General features: G+C 34.5%; 2 protein-coding genes across 5 annotated transcripts; one reads left to right on the top strand and one right to left on the bottom strand.

Moving 5' to 3' along the window:
• Positions 1-2344: 2344 nt before the first annotated feature.
• Positions 2345-6498, bottom strand: LOC11433130 (uncharacterized). 4 transcript variants are annotated; one of them, XR_005646491.1, is made up of 6 exons: positions 6160-6484; positions 3351-3417; positions 3111-3191; positions 2918-3013; positions 2729-2819; positions 2345-2604 (listed from the first exon to the last, which is right to left on the bottom strand). XR_005646491.1 is itself a non-coding variant. In XM_024783627.2 (6 exons), exons 1-5 carry the CDS (start codon positions 6199-6201, stop codon positions 2774-2776), a joined length of 336 nt encoding a protein of 111 aa, XP_024639395.1. In that variant the 5' UTR covers positions 6202-6498; the 3' UTR covers positions 2345-2604; positions 2729-2773. The 4 variants fall into 4 exon arrangements, 2 of the variants coding, with proteins under 2 accessions (XP_024639395.1, XP_039690826.1); XM_024783627.2 differs by having other exon boundaries at positions 2914-3013; positions 6160-6498; XR_005646492.1 differs by lacking the exons at positions 2918-3013; positions 3111-3191 and having other exon boundaries at positions 6160-6483.
• A 5116-nt stretch (positions 6499-11614) lies between these two features.
• On the top strand, positions 11615-15831 carry LOC11423768 (cytochrome b5). Its single transcript, XM_003614116.4, has 3 exons — positions 11615-11791; positions 15208-15274; positions 15390-15831. Exons 1-3 carry the CDS (start codon positions 11705-11707, stop codon positions 15614-15616), a joined length of 381 nt encoding a protein of 126 aa, XP_003614164.1. The 5' UTR covers positions 11615-11704; the 3' UTR covers positions 15617-15831.
• Positions 15832-16139: the final 308 nt, after the last annotated feature.

Raw genomic sequence — 16139 nt, 5'->3', positions numbered from 1 at the left:
CTGACGAAGGTCATTCAACATCATTGTCAAATATTTCAGGTTTAGCATAATTAGTTTCAAAGTAGAAAGATTAAAATTTTTGAGAATTCCTTTCACAATGGAAATCCATTTCTATGGCTTGTTGGTACCAGTAAGCCTCCTCCTAATGAGTAAATAATATTATACATTGTTTGGTTTGGTTTTATTTTTAAAACATTGTTCTTTTCTTTTTGTTAGCATTACTCTGACCTTTCTATTGAATTTATTATTGGTAATTGTTCAACAAGCCCCTCGAATTGTTCACATTTTCAGAAGAGTTATTGTTGAGGGATACAATCAGATCAATTATTACTAAAAAAAATGTCAATAAAAAATTACGACCAAATCAAGTGAACAATTTGAGGGGTTGATTGAACAATCACCTTTGTTATTTAACAATTTCTTTTTTCACCTTACTTTATTCTCACGCGCCTACTCAATTCCGAAAATACCTCCGCTTTGAACACATTTTTGGAGATTTTTAGATTATATAATCTAAAACGACTAAAACCCATAAACGGTATTGTGATTGATATGAAGGTCTCTACTAACTAGCATATTATCCCCACATAAATTGCACAACAATTTTGGAGATAATATGAGTGGTCAACGGTGACCATGGTATCATAACCAACTCCCAAAATGAAATTTAAGAAAGAAATTTGTAGAAGGAATGAAAAGTGAAGAATGAACAAAAATGTTGAAGGGTGCAAAACTATTTATAGCCATAAAACATTCCTAGACGGTAATTACACTTAAAGAAAATATTTAAAATTCATTAAACACAACACAAAACTAGGAAACCTTGCTTGTAACACTACAATCCATATTATGTGCTTGTTCAGATTATATGATTTGAATTCATTCCCAAAGTATTTCGGATTATATGATATGAAGGAGTCCCAGATTGTGTTAAAACTTGAGGTTTAGTAGGGTTTGAAACATAGTAAATTTAATTTCAATAACACACATTAAAAATAAAAATTTCAACAACATATCAAATTCAACAACGTACAATGACATAATAAGACACACAAAATATCATGATCACCCAGACTTAAATCTTCATCTGGTCTATCCATGCAAACCATGATTTCTTCCTAGGTCTTTGGCCGAATCAAACTTTTCCGAATATTTTCAAAAGATTTGACCAAGGGAGCGTCCAACTTGATTGGCCCTTTAAAAATATACTGACAAAATATTGAGAACATGGTTCTCACATCGTCATTTTTCATGAGCTTCATCTAGGTGAACTACACGCTTCATGCTGAGTCGATTGATAGACGACAAAACTCAACACTGTCCACCCTCTTTGTGTCTTTGTGGTTGAGTTGATTGTTAATTTGATCCAACTGGTCCTTCAACCCAGACAATGTGACATCAACTTAGACCCTAAGCAGATTGTGTGTTCCCCCGTTGTAGGTAATCGTGGCCAACTAAATAAGTTCTCGTGGTTCTTTGCTGTGTTTTGAAAATGAACTAAACACGCCAATTTATAGAACTAAACACGCATATGAACCAAACCTTACAAAGTAAGAGTTTTACACATTCTTGGACCAGTTCGGATTATATAATGGGAACAATTTTGGGGATATTTTTAGATTATATAATCTGAAACAATTCAAAATATGGATCATAGCTTGTTCGACAAGACTAACTCATTTAACATGTGTTTTTTTTGTCCTTGACGAGTCAGACTCTCTTGACCATGTTTTTATCCCTTCCATTTATTGATGTTACATTATATGGATGTATTGCTGTAACACCCCGTTTTCCCAACTTAAAAATTTCATAACATTTATCAGAGTATTCAACACATAAACGGAATGATACACTTCTTAAAATCATAAATAGAATAATTAACTAATTATCCTTCCAAAAATCATCAACATATTAATTCAAAACATTGCAGCGGATTAAATTCATCAACATAAATAGTCTTGGCACGCAGGCCTCATCAAACAACTCATAAAAATTTAGTTAAACAACTTAATCATTTAAATTCATAAATCAACACTACTATAAAATACCCCCTTTAATAGCACTCATTTTGGCTGTTAATAGCGCTTTCCAAGCGCTAAGAAAGCCCCAACTATAATAGGTCAGGAGCCTATAATAGCGCTTTCAGAAAAGCGCTAATATAGCCTTATTCTATTGCTATTAAAGTAGCTTTTCTAACTGTTGTTTCTTAGCACTTTCTGAGAAGCGCTATCGTAGCCTTTCTACTCAAATAGGGGTTTCTTAGCGTTTTACTGAAAGCGCTAATAAAAGTTGCGTATTTTTTTATTTTTTTTTAAAATCTGTAACCAAAAAGGCTATAATTAAATGCTATAATAAGATACTGAAATATGAATATAGCAAATTACATTTATGATAATCTCATTACAAATTGATCATAAATTTAATTATGAATGGCATAATACTAGTCAATCCACAATTGCCAATAAAAAAAAGTAAAAAAAAACTCCTAAAAGCAGCCACAATTAATTATCAACAAAAAAAACACCTAAATTTAAGAAGACTCGTGACAAGCTATATAGTCCAGCACAACCAATTGCGGTTTAAGTCTATCAACAATATAGTCTCCTGTGTCATATAATATGAAACGAAAAATTTAATTAACAGAATTTCCAGCACAACCAATTACGATTTAAAATAACTCAATTAAAAAACGCAAATGAAAATTGTTGAAAAAGAAAATGAAACTCACTAAGATACTCGACCATAAAGGTTGCCCAATCCTCCTCGACCTGAACTAGCTTATCTTTAGAATAGGTTTTACATTTGTAATCTCCAAAGTACTTCAAATATAAAAGTAGCAAAAAATTGAGTTAGAAAAAGAATGCCTAGCTATATATATGATTGCAAATTAACAGTATATTAAAAATCACATACATACATTTTCGGGGATCATGTCTTGATTTGCCAATATTATCTCTTTCATAAATTGCATGACAAAATAGCCAAAGCCAATGCCATTCGTTTGCATAGGACACTGGAAAAAAATTACATAATTAAAATTTAATCCACATGATGAATTAAAATTACCATTGATTACGTTGTCAAAAACAATACCATTGATTAGAAAATACCTTTGTTTTCATCCATGGGATTATACTTGACTTTGATTTTGACTTGGAATGAAGGGCAGAGTTGATACACATGCATATTATCTATAAACATTGCATATTATCTATTAATACTCATCTTCATTCTAGATTTAGTAGGGCTCCCCAATATGTGTATCAATCTTGGCCAGAATATATTAGTGCAACCGCAATCAACAATTTAACTACTTATGACCACAATACACAAAAACAACGTTTTCTTACCGTTATTGAAGGAAAACAGAGACAACGGCGGCAACCACGACGGATGCTCCTTGAAGGAAAGCAGAATCTATAAGCAGCAGCTATAAACAGTTAGAAGCTATAAGAATTAAGAAAAAACAATTTAAACATAGAAGTCTAGTGATTTGATCTCCTGTATTCATATCTATGATAAAAAAAAAAAAGAAACATAGAAGTCTAGTGACTTGATCTCCTGTAAATATCACTATTAATACAGTTTGGCCATTCTAGTATACTAATTTTAAGTGAAAAGAAGTAAGACTAGCCATAATTGAGATCAAGAGTTAGATAAACCAATTTTGCTGCATCCCTAAAGCTTTCAGACAAGATTGTATACTTAAAAATGAGACTGTGAAGGGATTTAAGACAAAATAGTTTTCAAGTGAGTAGCCATCAACGATGTAAGTTCAATCTTGCAATGAGTTTGCTAAGAAATTCTATATCAGCGAAAATGTTTTTTTTTTTAAACAACATATATTATTGAAACACGCTCGGCACAAGACGTAAGTGCTAAACGGGTAGTCGGATAAAGCATACAGGGTAAAAAAAAAATAAAAAAAAAACACAGCAGCTGCTGCAACATCATAAAAACGCTGCTGATACGCAGCTTCTAAACTCCAATATAGCAGGAAAAAAACAGCACAGCAGTACAACAGAACCGCGCCAAAACATAAACAAAAAAAATTAGTTCCGACCCATTGTAAGCTGCCTCCGCCCAGCCCTCAACAAACCACAACCCATGCGCTAAAAAACAACACCTACTGACCCATTGTAAGCATACTAGAAATCTCAGGAATATTTAGAGATAGAGATCGTTGAGATATTAAATCGGGAATTTCAGACTGAAAATGATTTAATATCACAATCAATTTTATGGACAAAATCAGCTTTCTCATCCAGTTCTACACATATTAACAGTTACACATAGCTAAATTTTGCCTAAATTTTCTATAGAATTAAGTATATTAGACTAGCTAACAGTCACATCAAGCAAGTTGTGTTTAGCTAAATTTTGCCTAAATTTTCTATAATAGCTTTTTCATCATTACTGTTGGGGTTGGAGTTCTGTTAGGGACCAAAATGACCCACGTGAGGAGGTTGAAATAGCAGAACCTCAGGTGCAGGCCAAGAGGAATCACAACAGGGCCAAGTATCTCAATGATTATGTAACAGGTAAGAAAAGAGTTGGCCCAAAGAGTAAGAGGAAAGATCTAGATGATGAGTCGCTTGTAGTTGCTAGGGATGAGTCACACAATTACCATGTATTGTGCACTTGTTCTCTACCTTTTGTATAATGCATAATTACAACCATTGGTGGAATATCAATAATTGGGATTGTGATCAAACAAGTGCTTGAAAGCCAAATTGTTTTATTTGATTTTTATAACACACACGCACTAGATAGATAGATAGTTAGGAATATCTTTCAAAGTCATCACTATAATCGAAGGCAGCTTATTTAATATTATAGTGATGATTTTGACAAAAGAAAAACTTTGAAATTTTAATAAAATAACAATGTCACCATGGTTTCGTCAAACTAACCGTGAAGTCAAATATAGTGGACAAAACACTAAACTAAATTCCATTAAAACAAATCATATCAAGCCAAATTGAAATTCATGACTTCGTGAAATAACCTTATTATCTTACGTGTAAACGAGTAATAACATATATTTGAGTGTCCCCACGTTTTAGCTCATTTAAACATATTGAATCTATCAAACCATGATTCATTAGCATCTAAAGGCTAACTAAGGATTTCATATCTTTATTGATAACATAGTGAACTTATCAAACCATGAATCTAAAAACAGAATACAAGAACATAATAGATTCAAACTAACTCACAAATCACTTAATATATTCTTAACTCAACAAAATCGCACCTAATACGATCCAAACTAACTCACAAATCAGATGAACACAATACATGAATTGAGCAGAGTTTGAATCCAAAAAACAACCTTTGTTTTGCAAGCACAGTTAGAACAAGAGACCAGACTTAATCTCACAACAAGACTGAAACCACTTTTATTTTAATCTCTTTGCCTAGTGAAAAGCAAAAATATAAGTATTCTCGTGGCTATTTCATAATCATACCAACGTAAGGATCCATTGATTATATTTGGCAATGCAAGGTCCCTCTACGAGGTATATATATGTCCTTCCTATATTATGTCATTATTCATAATCATACCAACGTGACTATTTCATGCACATGAGGAAAAAATAAATACCTTTTCTAAATTGGTCTATTCCATGATAAGAATACAACATAGTATAAGTATTAAGTATTAACTAGCTAAAATAATACTACTTAAGCTATGTACAGAATTGTCAATTAGTTTCTAAAAAGATAAACGGTGCAGTTACAGCTCATGGTAGAGTTTCAATGGTGAACAACACAATATGAGGCAATGGTAGAACTACTTTATGTCAGAGATTAGCTTATTAAAACAGGGCCTTGTTTGGATAAACTACTTTATTAACCACTTAAGCAACTTTCATAAGCTATTATGAAGAGCTTATAGAAATAAGCTGAAAACAACTTATACAAGCATCAAATAAAGCTTTATCCAAACAGGCCACCTAGGTTAACAGTAAATTTCCCCTAAATCACATGCCCTAGCTTCATCCAAACAGTCCCTAACTTCATCCAAACAGCCACACTCCCAAAATCGTTCATTATACAACAAAATCAACAACAACACAGAAACATGCAACAAAGTATCAAAAACGAAATAAAGAGAGAGAATGGAACTGTAAAAGAAGAAAATGAAGATCTAACCAGAGAAGAAAGAGAGAAGGCTCTTTCAATTGAGACTTCCATTCAAACTTCAATTCCGACTTCTTACTTCGATTCCGACTTCGATTTCGAGAGAGAGAGAGGGAGAGAGAGATTGACTTCTGACTTTGATTTTGACCGAAGAAAGAAGCTGGTTTGGATTTCAGTTTTGGAGTAGAAGGACGGTGGAAGCTCTTTCGAGAAGGAAGGAAGGACACTCGTTGGAGAGAGAGTGGTATGTGTTGCACGGTGGAAGCTCTTTCAGCTTTGGATCAAGGAGAGAGAATATTATGTGTTATCTTTTAGTTTGTGTGGGAGAATGAAAATAATATCCGCCTTTTTTTAATTTTCATAAAGGCCAAACATAACGTTTGTGAAAAGCGCTATCTATACCCCCTCCAACAATAGCGCTTGCAAAAAAGCGCTATTAGTGCAAACCAAAATAATAGCGCTTATAAAAAAGCGCTATCTAACCCAGTTTTTTAACATGTTTTTCTTGGCGCTTTTTGAAAACAGCTTTAACAGGACTATAAGTTGCATTTTTAATAGCATTTATTCAAAAACGCTATTAAAATTACGCTATTAAAAGCCAAAATTGTGGTAGTGCAAATACGTAAGGAATAGAAAATAGCCACAAAAGATCCCATCTCGTTACGTATCAGAGCACCTAAACGACTCAGTGAGGGATAGCCACTCACGGTAGCAAATTACTCTCGATCACCTGCAAGTTACTCATACGAAGAGCAACATTTCCAAGCAAAAGGGGTGAGATTTCACAAAACAATAATATTAAACATATAATTCAGCAATTATATTTAACAACATGAAAACATCTTAATATCATCATAGATGATAATATATCATATATCACTTCATTAACAGTTCATATAAAGAATTACCACACAACATCTTGGTAACTTAACGACTTAAGACTCGACAATGCGACTTCAACTTGACTATGCAACTTAAACCTCTTATATGCATGTGGTACCAATCCAGGGCATCAAGCCCTCAACGTAATAAGTATTAATATACTTCCAGGGCATCAAGCCCTCAACTTAGTTGAGCTAAAGCTCCAGGGCATCAAGCCCCCAACATGGTGAGCAAAGGCTCCAGGGCATCAAGCCCCCAACAATGAATGCTAATGCATGGACTCAACAACTCAACCTCTTATAAACAACGACCTCTTATATAAATCCAATAATTTGAAACATCTTCTTTCATCTTAGACCGACTCATGCAGCTTAGTTAAATAACAAACAGCAACATAGGCAGTATCCAAAACAGTTCATGATATAATAATATCAAATGCAATTCAACAACATCACAACATCAAACATAATTCATGTAATGTATATACAACTATATAGCATTATCAACAACATTAAAACATATAATTCAGGCTTACTGAAACAACTACAACAAGATAAACAACTTAGTTTCTTACCTCTAAGATCAACTCACATCGACTCGTGCGACAACGGTCACATTTAAGCTAACAAGGCATTCTGTCTCACAAGGACTCGCGAGGCGAGAGCCTCTACTCGCTGTGGCGAGTTCAGAAAAAATGGGCACTCGCTATGGCGAACTCACTACTCGCCATGGCGAACTGAAAAAGGGTGCTCTCGGGAGTTTGACATTTTTCACTCAAAAATCCATTTTTAAACTTTCCCATGTTCAATCTCAATCTAAAAACTTGCCTAATCATTATTATACATGTTCAGGCACTCAAAATCATCTAAAGATCGACTTAAGGGTCAAAACTACAAAATCATGTTGACTCACTGGTCACACTCGCGATGGCGAGTGAACTGCTCGCTATGGCGAGCTGCAAGGTATGACTCGCGAGGCGAGAAGGAGTTGCTCGCGAGGCGAGCGATGAAGTTCATCCCTCGCTATGGCGAGGATCATCCCTCGGACGATGAATGTTGGTTCGGGCAGAAGTGCAGTTTTCACGAAAATTCACCTATTCACATGGTTTTATGCTCAAAACTAATTTCTGTAATCATTTTATGGATTATCTAAGGTCTGTAAACAGTTTTTACATTAATCTAACCATTCTACATCAATTAATCCTCAAATTCTCACCTTAACCCTAATTCTCCAACTTCTCTAATTCAATTCTACACTTGCTAAATACAATCATCAGAATCATATAGATTAATAGAATTGAATGCTAGTCTCACCCTTACCTTAGCAATGAAAATCGCAGCTCTAAAGGTCCTCTTCTCTTCTCTTGGCTTTTTCTCCCTTTTCTCCAAAAACTGATCGTACGTACTATTTTTCTAAAGTAGGTCTCTCCTATTTATATCTCCTCTATCTATTTTATCTTATTCCTCTTTCTCCCCAAAAACTCTCTAAAATCTCAAAACAACCCCTCAACTCAAAATTTATTTTATTTTCAAATCTTATTTTATTAAACAATAAAATAAGTCACAGCTCCTCATAAAATCACATAAATCACACCAATCATATAAATCATCTAAAATCACACAAATCATATAAATATATTCTAAACTTCTCTTAATAAATTCTAGACTCAATTAAATAATTAAATAATTCAAAGTGGGCGTTACAACTGCCCCTATAAATACCAACTCATTCTTCACAAATCCTCATTCCAACTCACATTCTCTCTTTATATTTTATACATTTCTTGTTCTGGACCGGCCAAATGGTCAATCTAACGACGACACGTGGATTAAACATACATCGCCTTAAGGCTCGATGTTTGAAGGAACACGTCAACAAAAGTACACCACATCGTATCCAAGCATGCCCTCGCGCGAGGATCGCTCTACACATGACCTATAACCACTCCCTAATCACACACCACAAAACCCGGAGACGGTTATTCTCACGCGCGCCTGTATAAGGGTGACCTAGCTTCACCCTCAAGGAATGATTCACTTTACACAACACTTTCTACACACTCTTTCTCAGTTTCATTCCTGACAGTAGCGTTGGAGTGTTAACGTGTGTGCAGACACCTTTCGTCCCACCGCGAAGACTCATTGACACCGTACCAAAGCACATTCCGCCACTAGTGCCTCTCATCCATCCTCACCAGACATATCATTTGACGTTTGAAGAAAGGGATCATTCGCTAACCGCCACGGTCTAACAATCCTCCACTTATCTCATCTTAATAATGTATGTCACAACCTTGAAAAGCCAATTGACAATCTGGTTAAATACATTTTGAATTATGGTTAATAGTGCTTTACCCCCTATAATATAGGTCATTTCCAGCTTTCCCCATGTAACTTTTTTTTTAGATTTCCTTGTAATTTTAAGTTTTTTGGTTTTGCCTCTTCATGGAGTTTGACTGTACAAAATTGATGATATGGCAGGAGTGGGTAAACCAAAATTTGATCAAATTACAGTGGTGTTAGCCGATATTTTTAAGGGCTATCATTTAATACGGTCAAAGAAGGTCAACCCAGCAGAAACTAGGGATTTCATCTTACGTCTTTATCGAAATTATGTTATTTGAGATGATTGAAGGCGCGTGTCTCAATTCGATGGACAGAAGGATTCGAAAGGCAGTTACCTTTTGGATAAGGTCAGAAGATAACGGATATGTTCGATATGCATTTGAAATTCAAATCAAATGGCTAAGATTAGTTAGTTTTCTGCAGTTATAGTTTTAAACCAAATCTAGGCAGTTATTTCTATCTGTATAAATAGTAGTTTCTCTTAAGGAAAAAGGGTCACAATTCAATCATACAAAAACTTACACTCAAATTATCCGCATGGAAGAGAGAAACGAGTCACAAGTTGCAATGTATGAATATGTGTACCAATCTACATTCAATCAATGCATTTTAAGTTCATTTTCTTAAATGTCTTTGCAATTTACTTGTTTCTTTTAAGCAACTCATTCACTTTTACTTATCCCGGTCTTCGATTGGATTCAACTGGGTTGAATTCTATTGCTTTTTTCTTATTTCGTTTTATCAAGTTCTTCAAGAACAAATATCAAAATTTCTAGAAGATAATAGACACAATATATCCTTAAGATTTACTGGTTGATCTTGCAAGTGGGTAAACTGAAATTTACTCAAATTACAGGGGTTAAAATTACCATAAATTTTGTAATTTGATGCCATAAAGATTTTACAGGGGTTAAAACCAAAAATTCTTCAAATTATAAGGACAAAATCTATATAAAAAAAATACAGGGGAAAAATCGAAAATGACTTATATCACAGGGGAATAAAGCATTATTAACTCTTCAAATTATATAATTAAAAAATCCATAAAAATTAGTTCGGATTATATAATCTGAACATAAGTATTTTCGAAATTGAGCGGGGGCATGAAAAAAGAGTAGAGTGAAATAAGAAATGACCTTGTTATTTAATTTGTTTTTCACATATGTCCAAACCCATCTTCCTAGGAGCCCATCGGCAACCCAAACCCTAACTTATAGTCATAGTCCATGTTCCTCTCCGTCCTATGGGACTTTACTTTTTTTTTCTTTTCTCACTCTATGACATTCTTCCGCGCCCTATTTTTATTTTATTTTTACGAAAATACTCATGAGATTTTCGGATTCTATAATCCGAAATGTGTTTTATAATCCGAAATTTGTTTTATACCCATGAGATTTTAGGGTGGAAGTTTTTTACCAATTTGAATTTTATAATCCGAACATCCAAAATATAGGGCACATTCCTTTTTTTTTTTTCTTTCTTTCTCTAGATTATAAGATCCGAACACCCCCTAAACACCTATCTTGTGCCTAGAATTCAGGGGAAAACAGTTCAAATTATATAATTCAAACTATATTAACACAAATGTTGAGTCTGTTTGTAACATGGATAGTGCGTTTAGGACCATACTAATCATCCTAACCCCATCTTTGATTAGGTCATTGTTAGTTGTTCTCGCCGTGTCCTATTCAAAAATTCGATTTATAGACTACTTGATGAGATTGCTTAAAAAATTTCCAAGAAAATCAGAAAAAAAAAAAAATAAATCAAGAATCAAGACCCATGAACCTCAAAATCCAAAAATTTCATCGTCTAAACCCATTTTTCATTTTCATAGAAAAATTCAAAAAAATTTGCGTTAGTTTTGTTTAATTTTTAGAATTTTTTGGTGGTATATTTATATATTTTTTATGTTATTTGACATGTTTTACTCCCTCCGTCCCTCAATAAGTGACACAGTTGACCCAATTACGCATACCAATGCGTAATTTTGAGTTTAAATATCTTGAATAATATATTGGAAAAAATTATAAAAATTTGATATTTTGAAAATACTCATCGAGACGAATCTAACGACATCTTATATGATATTATTTATCTTTGTATATTAGTAGAAAAATATGGTCAAAGTAAGTTAGGTCAAAATTGCACATTTTCAAACAGGTCATTTATTGCGAGAAGGAGGAAGTATCATTTTTTACTTTGACCAAATACCAGAATTCAAAGCTCAACAACAGCACAAGACAAAAGTATCCATCTACCAATCAAAATATCTTTGACCATACTTTCCTCTTCCCAACACCCTTGGACTCCAATCACAATTCACAAACATGCCAACCCTCTCCAATTTCTACACCATTCAAGATGTATCCAACCACAAAACCAAAGACGATTGCTGGATCATCGTCGACGGAAAGGTACTCACTTTCCCCATCTGGGTCTTTCTCTTTTGCTTTCTGCACCTCTCTTTTTAATTGTGTCTTTTTTGTAAATTGGTTTTAATTTCTGTTTTGTTTTAAGTAGTAATATTCTTTTCATTTTGTTTGATTATTATGATCCAATGTTGTTGTCTATTTTCTGTCTCTTTTAGATGATCTTTAATTTGAGGTTGTGAACACTGTCACTGGAATGTTGATGTTTTCTTTATTTTCGGCATTTGGACTTGATTTGGTAGCTTTCTTAGGGTACAACTATGAACACAGATTTTGAGCTTTTATTGTTGAATAAATTAAGATGTAATATGAAAGGAAGTCATGTATTTGTTGTCAAAAACATGAGAATTGTGAAGCATTTCTTACTACATATGAAAACTAAATTCATCTAAAAAAGTTTGTAACTACCAAGGTTTTATGACATGTTTCTAGCTATAGTTCCCAACTCAACAAAAGTGTTCATTTGCATTTGCTATTTATTCAGGACTATCTGTCGCGTACAGGCTTAAAGTCAATGCTCATGTTGCTTTTGTTGAGTTAGCTGAATTCATAGTTTTCCAATTGTGTCTAGAGTTCTCTACTTTTCTAAGTTCCCAAAATTTGGATGTTCCTTTTGCTTCGTGTCCTTATATCCATGATGCTTCTTTGCAGACCATGTAGGTTGGGTGTTTTTTCTCTCTCACGACATCGTTACTACATCTTGTATTTGCTAGAGTTCCCTCCAATTATGGCAACTCTCCTATGACCTGGTTCTCAACTGAAAACTTTAGGTTGGACCTAGTAAGTAGGGTGCTAGGCCGCCAGATGATTAGTATTTCTGTGGTGCTAAATCCATGAATTAGGTTAGCTAGAAACCCTTTTATATAGGAGAAGTTTGGACTCCTTGCTTCCTCCTTAAGTCTTGTTTGCTTGCTCCTAAAGTGTCGCTTATGGTCGGCTCTATCTTGCTCTATAAGTTTAGAGGATACGGAGTAATATGGATATGGGCCGAGCCCAACCATCCAGTCCAGGTTTACTCCAATTTTGGCTGCTCTTTGAAGTCTCCTACGACCTAGTCTGCAGTGATATTATATCACCACATTTTGTTGTTCATTGCTATAATTCCTACATAGGATGTCGGTTACTGTTTTCTTTTACCAGTTTTGGCTATAGTTTTCATAATTAGGCTCTGGCTTGTATAACCTTATTCATGAACAAGAAGTTGTGTTTATGGCCTGTTTGGTAGGGCTCATATAAGATGGGCAGCTTAAAAAAGGGTCTACTGATGTACCACCTGAGCAATATTTTCCTTCATGCCCTTTGCTTTTTAGGTTAGTTCCTGTCTCTCCCTCAAGTCTCTATCCCTCTCCCTCTAGTACCTTCCTACCTCCACAGACAGCCTTTAGAGTTTAGATCATTCCTCTTCGGAAAATGAATATTTGTTGGACACAAACTGTCCCTTCACCCTTTGCTGCCGCTAAATGTCTCAAAACCCAAAAGCTAAATCCTGACAACTCACAAACACAACCGTCAGTATCTCTATGCCTCACCAATGTTGTCTTCGTCGGCCTCTTCTTCATAGTCGCCTACTTCCTCCACCGCTGTTGGTGTGAGACAATACACAGTCCCATCCACATCCTCACTGCCTCTGAAAATGCTGTCCTCATTTCCATCATCGCTTCCACCACCTACTCCCTTGACTTCTTCAGCATTGGAGCCCACGCCTCGTTTCCCAACAGTGAAGGTTGTCAAACTTTATATTCTAAGTAAAGTCGTGGCAGTGGAAGCACCATAGACCTAACTCAGTAAACTTGTAAGCCTCCCTAGTATCAAAAGTAATATTAAAAAACCTATAATCCCTGTAAAGTTTATTTGTAAAGTGAGGGATGCGCCCCAGTTATAACCACTAATCATACATGACATTATCCCTTATGGGACTCTCAACAACCATTAAAATAATAAGAATTTATCATCACAACTATCTAAAAATGTAAAGTTTGCAATATAAAGCAACAATATCTGAATAAATGAAAAAAATGGGAAGGGTGGATCCAAGTATGACATTGATTCAGATTCAGATTCGTATTAAATGGTGAAATGAATGAATAAAATAGTAAAACTGAATGAAGAAAACCTAAAGAATGAAATCATTGAATCAGTTGTGACTAGTGATTTAGATTTGCAACATGTTGCTTTGTACATCGTGGGTTAATAAGTGAAGGTTGGAAAATAGAAGGAGATTTGGTGGATCTTTTGCAACACCTTTCATTTGTGCTTGTTGAAAAATCATCGGTCAAAGGTCTTTAAACGAAAGGGGAGAGGTTTAAGTCATAGGGAACCTAGGTGAAGTGTTTGCAGTCTACTGAGGTTTTTTCTCAAGGTCTTTACTTGGGTGAAGCCTCAAAAGGAACAAATGAAATGTGGTCAAAAATTGTTGTATTAGGCCTTTTTTTCCCTCCCATTAGATATGATAACTCATGAGTAAACTCAACTCTGTCTCTATCTAGACACATAAACATGGACTAGTCTATGAATTAACTTGAGTTTAACAAAGATGGTGCACGGAAGCCAGGCCTTTGAATCAACCCTATTTCATTCAAATTTCAATTTTGCAGAAAAACAATTCTGGGTTGTGTTCATTCTTTAGCTCAATGTCATTCACTTCGCAAAATCTGCATTTGAGTCTTGGTGTGTTCAGTTTCAGAAAATAGGGGTTTGTTCAAATTCCGCTACGATACAGTGCTATACACCCTCCGGTCACTAATATAAGCAAAAGTTTGATTTTTAGATTCATTCATTAAATGACGTATGTAGTCTATATGCGCCAACACTTTGTACTAAATTTTGCATCTCAGAACAATAACATTTTGTTCAAATTCTGCTACGCTAAAACGCTGCTACAGGGGCTATTTAACAATATTGGCTTATGCATATTCATAGCTTCACTAGGGGTTGAGTAGTGGGTACTGACTGCTTGCTAGAAATCTAAAGCTTGGTGCTGTTCAAGATTATGTTTCTGCTGATGGGCAATGCTTATGCTTGGTATGATGAACTGCAGCTATGAGCATTGGACACGGGTTGGGTTCTGGTCGTCTCATGGAGACGGTGGGAAGAGGAAAAACTTTAAGACATTTAGGCAGCAGACACAAATTTTAATGGGAATACACCATAACTGTTCAAAGCTACATATAATTATATGATCATGATATAAAATTATATACCAGTGCAATACTTTTCAACGCTATTTTGGTATTGCTTGGTTCTGGTCTGACTTCACTGTTCGATTCTGTTCATATCTTATTTGCTATATTCTGGTTTTCTGATTCAAAACTTGTGTTGTAACACTATGGAGTCCAATATTCTATCAATGTTCTTTTATGCCTCTCTATTTGTTACACATCTTTTTTCATTTGCCAACACAGGTATATGATGTGACACAATATTTGGATGACCATCCTGGCGGAGATGATGTAATTCTCGACGCAACCGGTAATACTTCATATATTTTTGCTACCCTATGAACTGCATTACTAATCATGCAAAAATTCATCCAATATCCAAATTCACAATCTTATTAGATCCTTGTGTTTTAACTTTAATGAAGGGAGAGATGCAACTGAGGATTTTGAAGATGCTGGCCACAGCAAAAGTGCAAGAGAACTTATGGAGAAATATTATATTGGTGAGTTTGACACGTCGTCTCCAATTTCCACCAAGAAAGGTTTTTCTGAAAAGTTCATGCAGCTGAAGAATAAGCCATATTTGAGTTTTTCCGTAGCCGTAGTTGGCATCTCAGTGGTTGTTGGTTTCTTATACTTGCGGAAGAAATAATATTTATTTACGCAAGTCTACTGTTCATTCTTTTTTAAATTGTTGCCGGTGAAAATGAAGTATTGCAACAAATTTTGCATTGCTTGAAGCATAGAAAATATATAAAAAAAGGGGCTTATTTATTTCAAAACTATAGTAATAAGGGAACAATTGATTGAAGCATATTGTTGCATTGGAGCATTGATTAGAGAATGATTAAACATGTTTACTTGCAATTCATTGTTTTTTTTTTTTTGGTTTTCAAACATAGTTCTTTTAGATTTAGTTTTTTTTTTATTATGATTGATTTGCAAATTGCAATTGACTCTTTAACTTATGTGTATTAGTATCACTGTCAAACCTGAAAACTGTTGTTTTGTTTTTGTTCAATATCTTGCCGCAATGATATTAAGAGACTTTTCTAAATCATGAACTTCTAGTGAACTTTGGAAGATGTGTTACACGGTACACAAAGTGTGAGTTTGTGTGTTAGTGCTCACTCTTTATAAAATTATTTTATTTGTCCTTGTGAGCTTAGCTTAGT

Source organism: Medicago truncatula, chromosome 5, assembly GCF_003473485.1.
Source record: "Medicago truncatula cultivar Jemalong A17 chromosome 5, MtrunA17r5.0-ANR, whole genome shotgun sequence".
NCBI lineage: Eukaryota > Viridiplantae > Streptophyta > Magnoliopsida > Fabales > Fabaceae > Medicago > Medicago truncatula.
This window is presented reverse-complemented; position numbering and strand designations above follow the sequence as displayed.

Coding starts and splice junctions, on each gene's coding strand:
- LOC11433130 (XM_024783627.2), bottom strand. CDS start 6,201: ATGGAAGTCTCAATTGAAAGAGCCTTCTCTCTTTCTTCTCTG. Junction 3,014..3,110: donor TCCCATGGATGAAAACAAAG/GTATTTTCTAAT, acceptor ATTTTTTTCCAG/TGTCCTATGCAAACGAATGG. Junction 2,820..2,913: donor CATGATCCCCGAAAATGTAT/GTATGTGATTTT, acceptor TTATATTTGAAG/TACTTTGGAGATTACAAATG.
- LOC11423768 (XM_003614116.4), top strand. CDS start 11,705: ATGCCAACCCTCTCCAATTTCTACACCATTCAAGATGTATCCAACCAC. Junction 11,792..15,207: donor GGATCATCGTCGACGGAAAG/GTACTCACTTTC, acceptor TTGCCAACACAG/GTATATGATGTGACACAATA. Junction 15,275..15,389: donor TGTAATTCTCGACGCAACCG/GTAATACTTCAT, acceptor ACTTTAATGAAG/GGAGAGATGCAACTGAGGAT.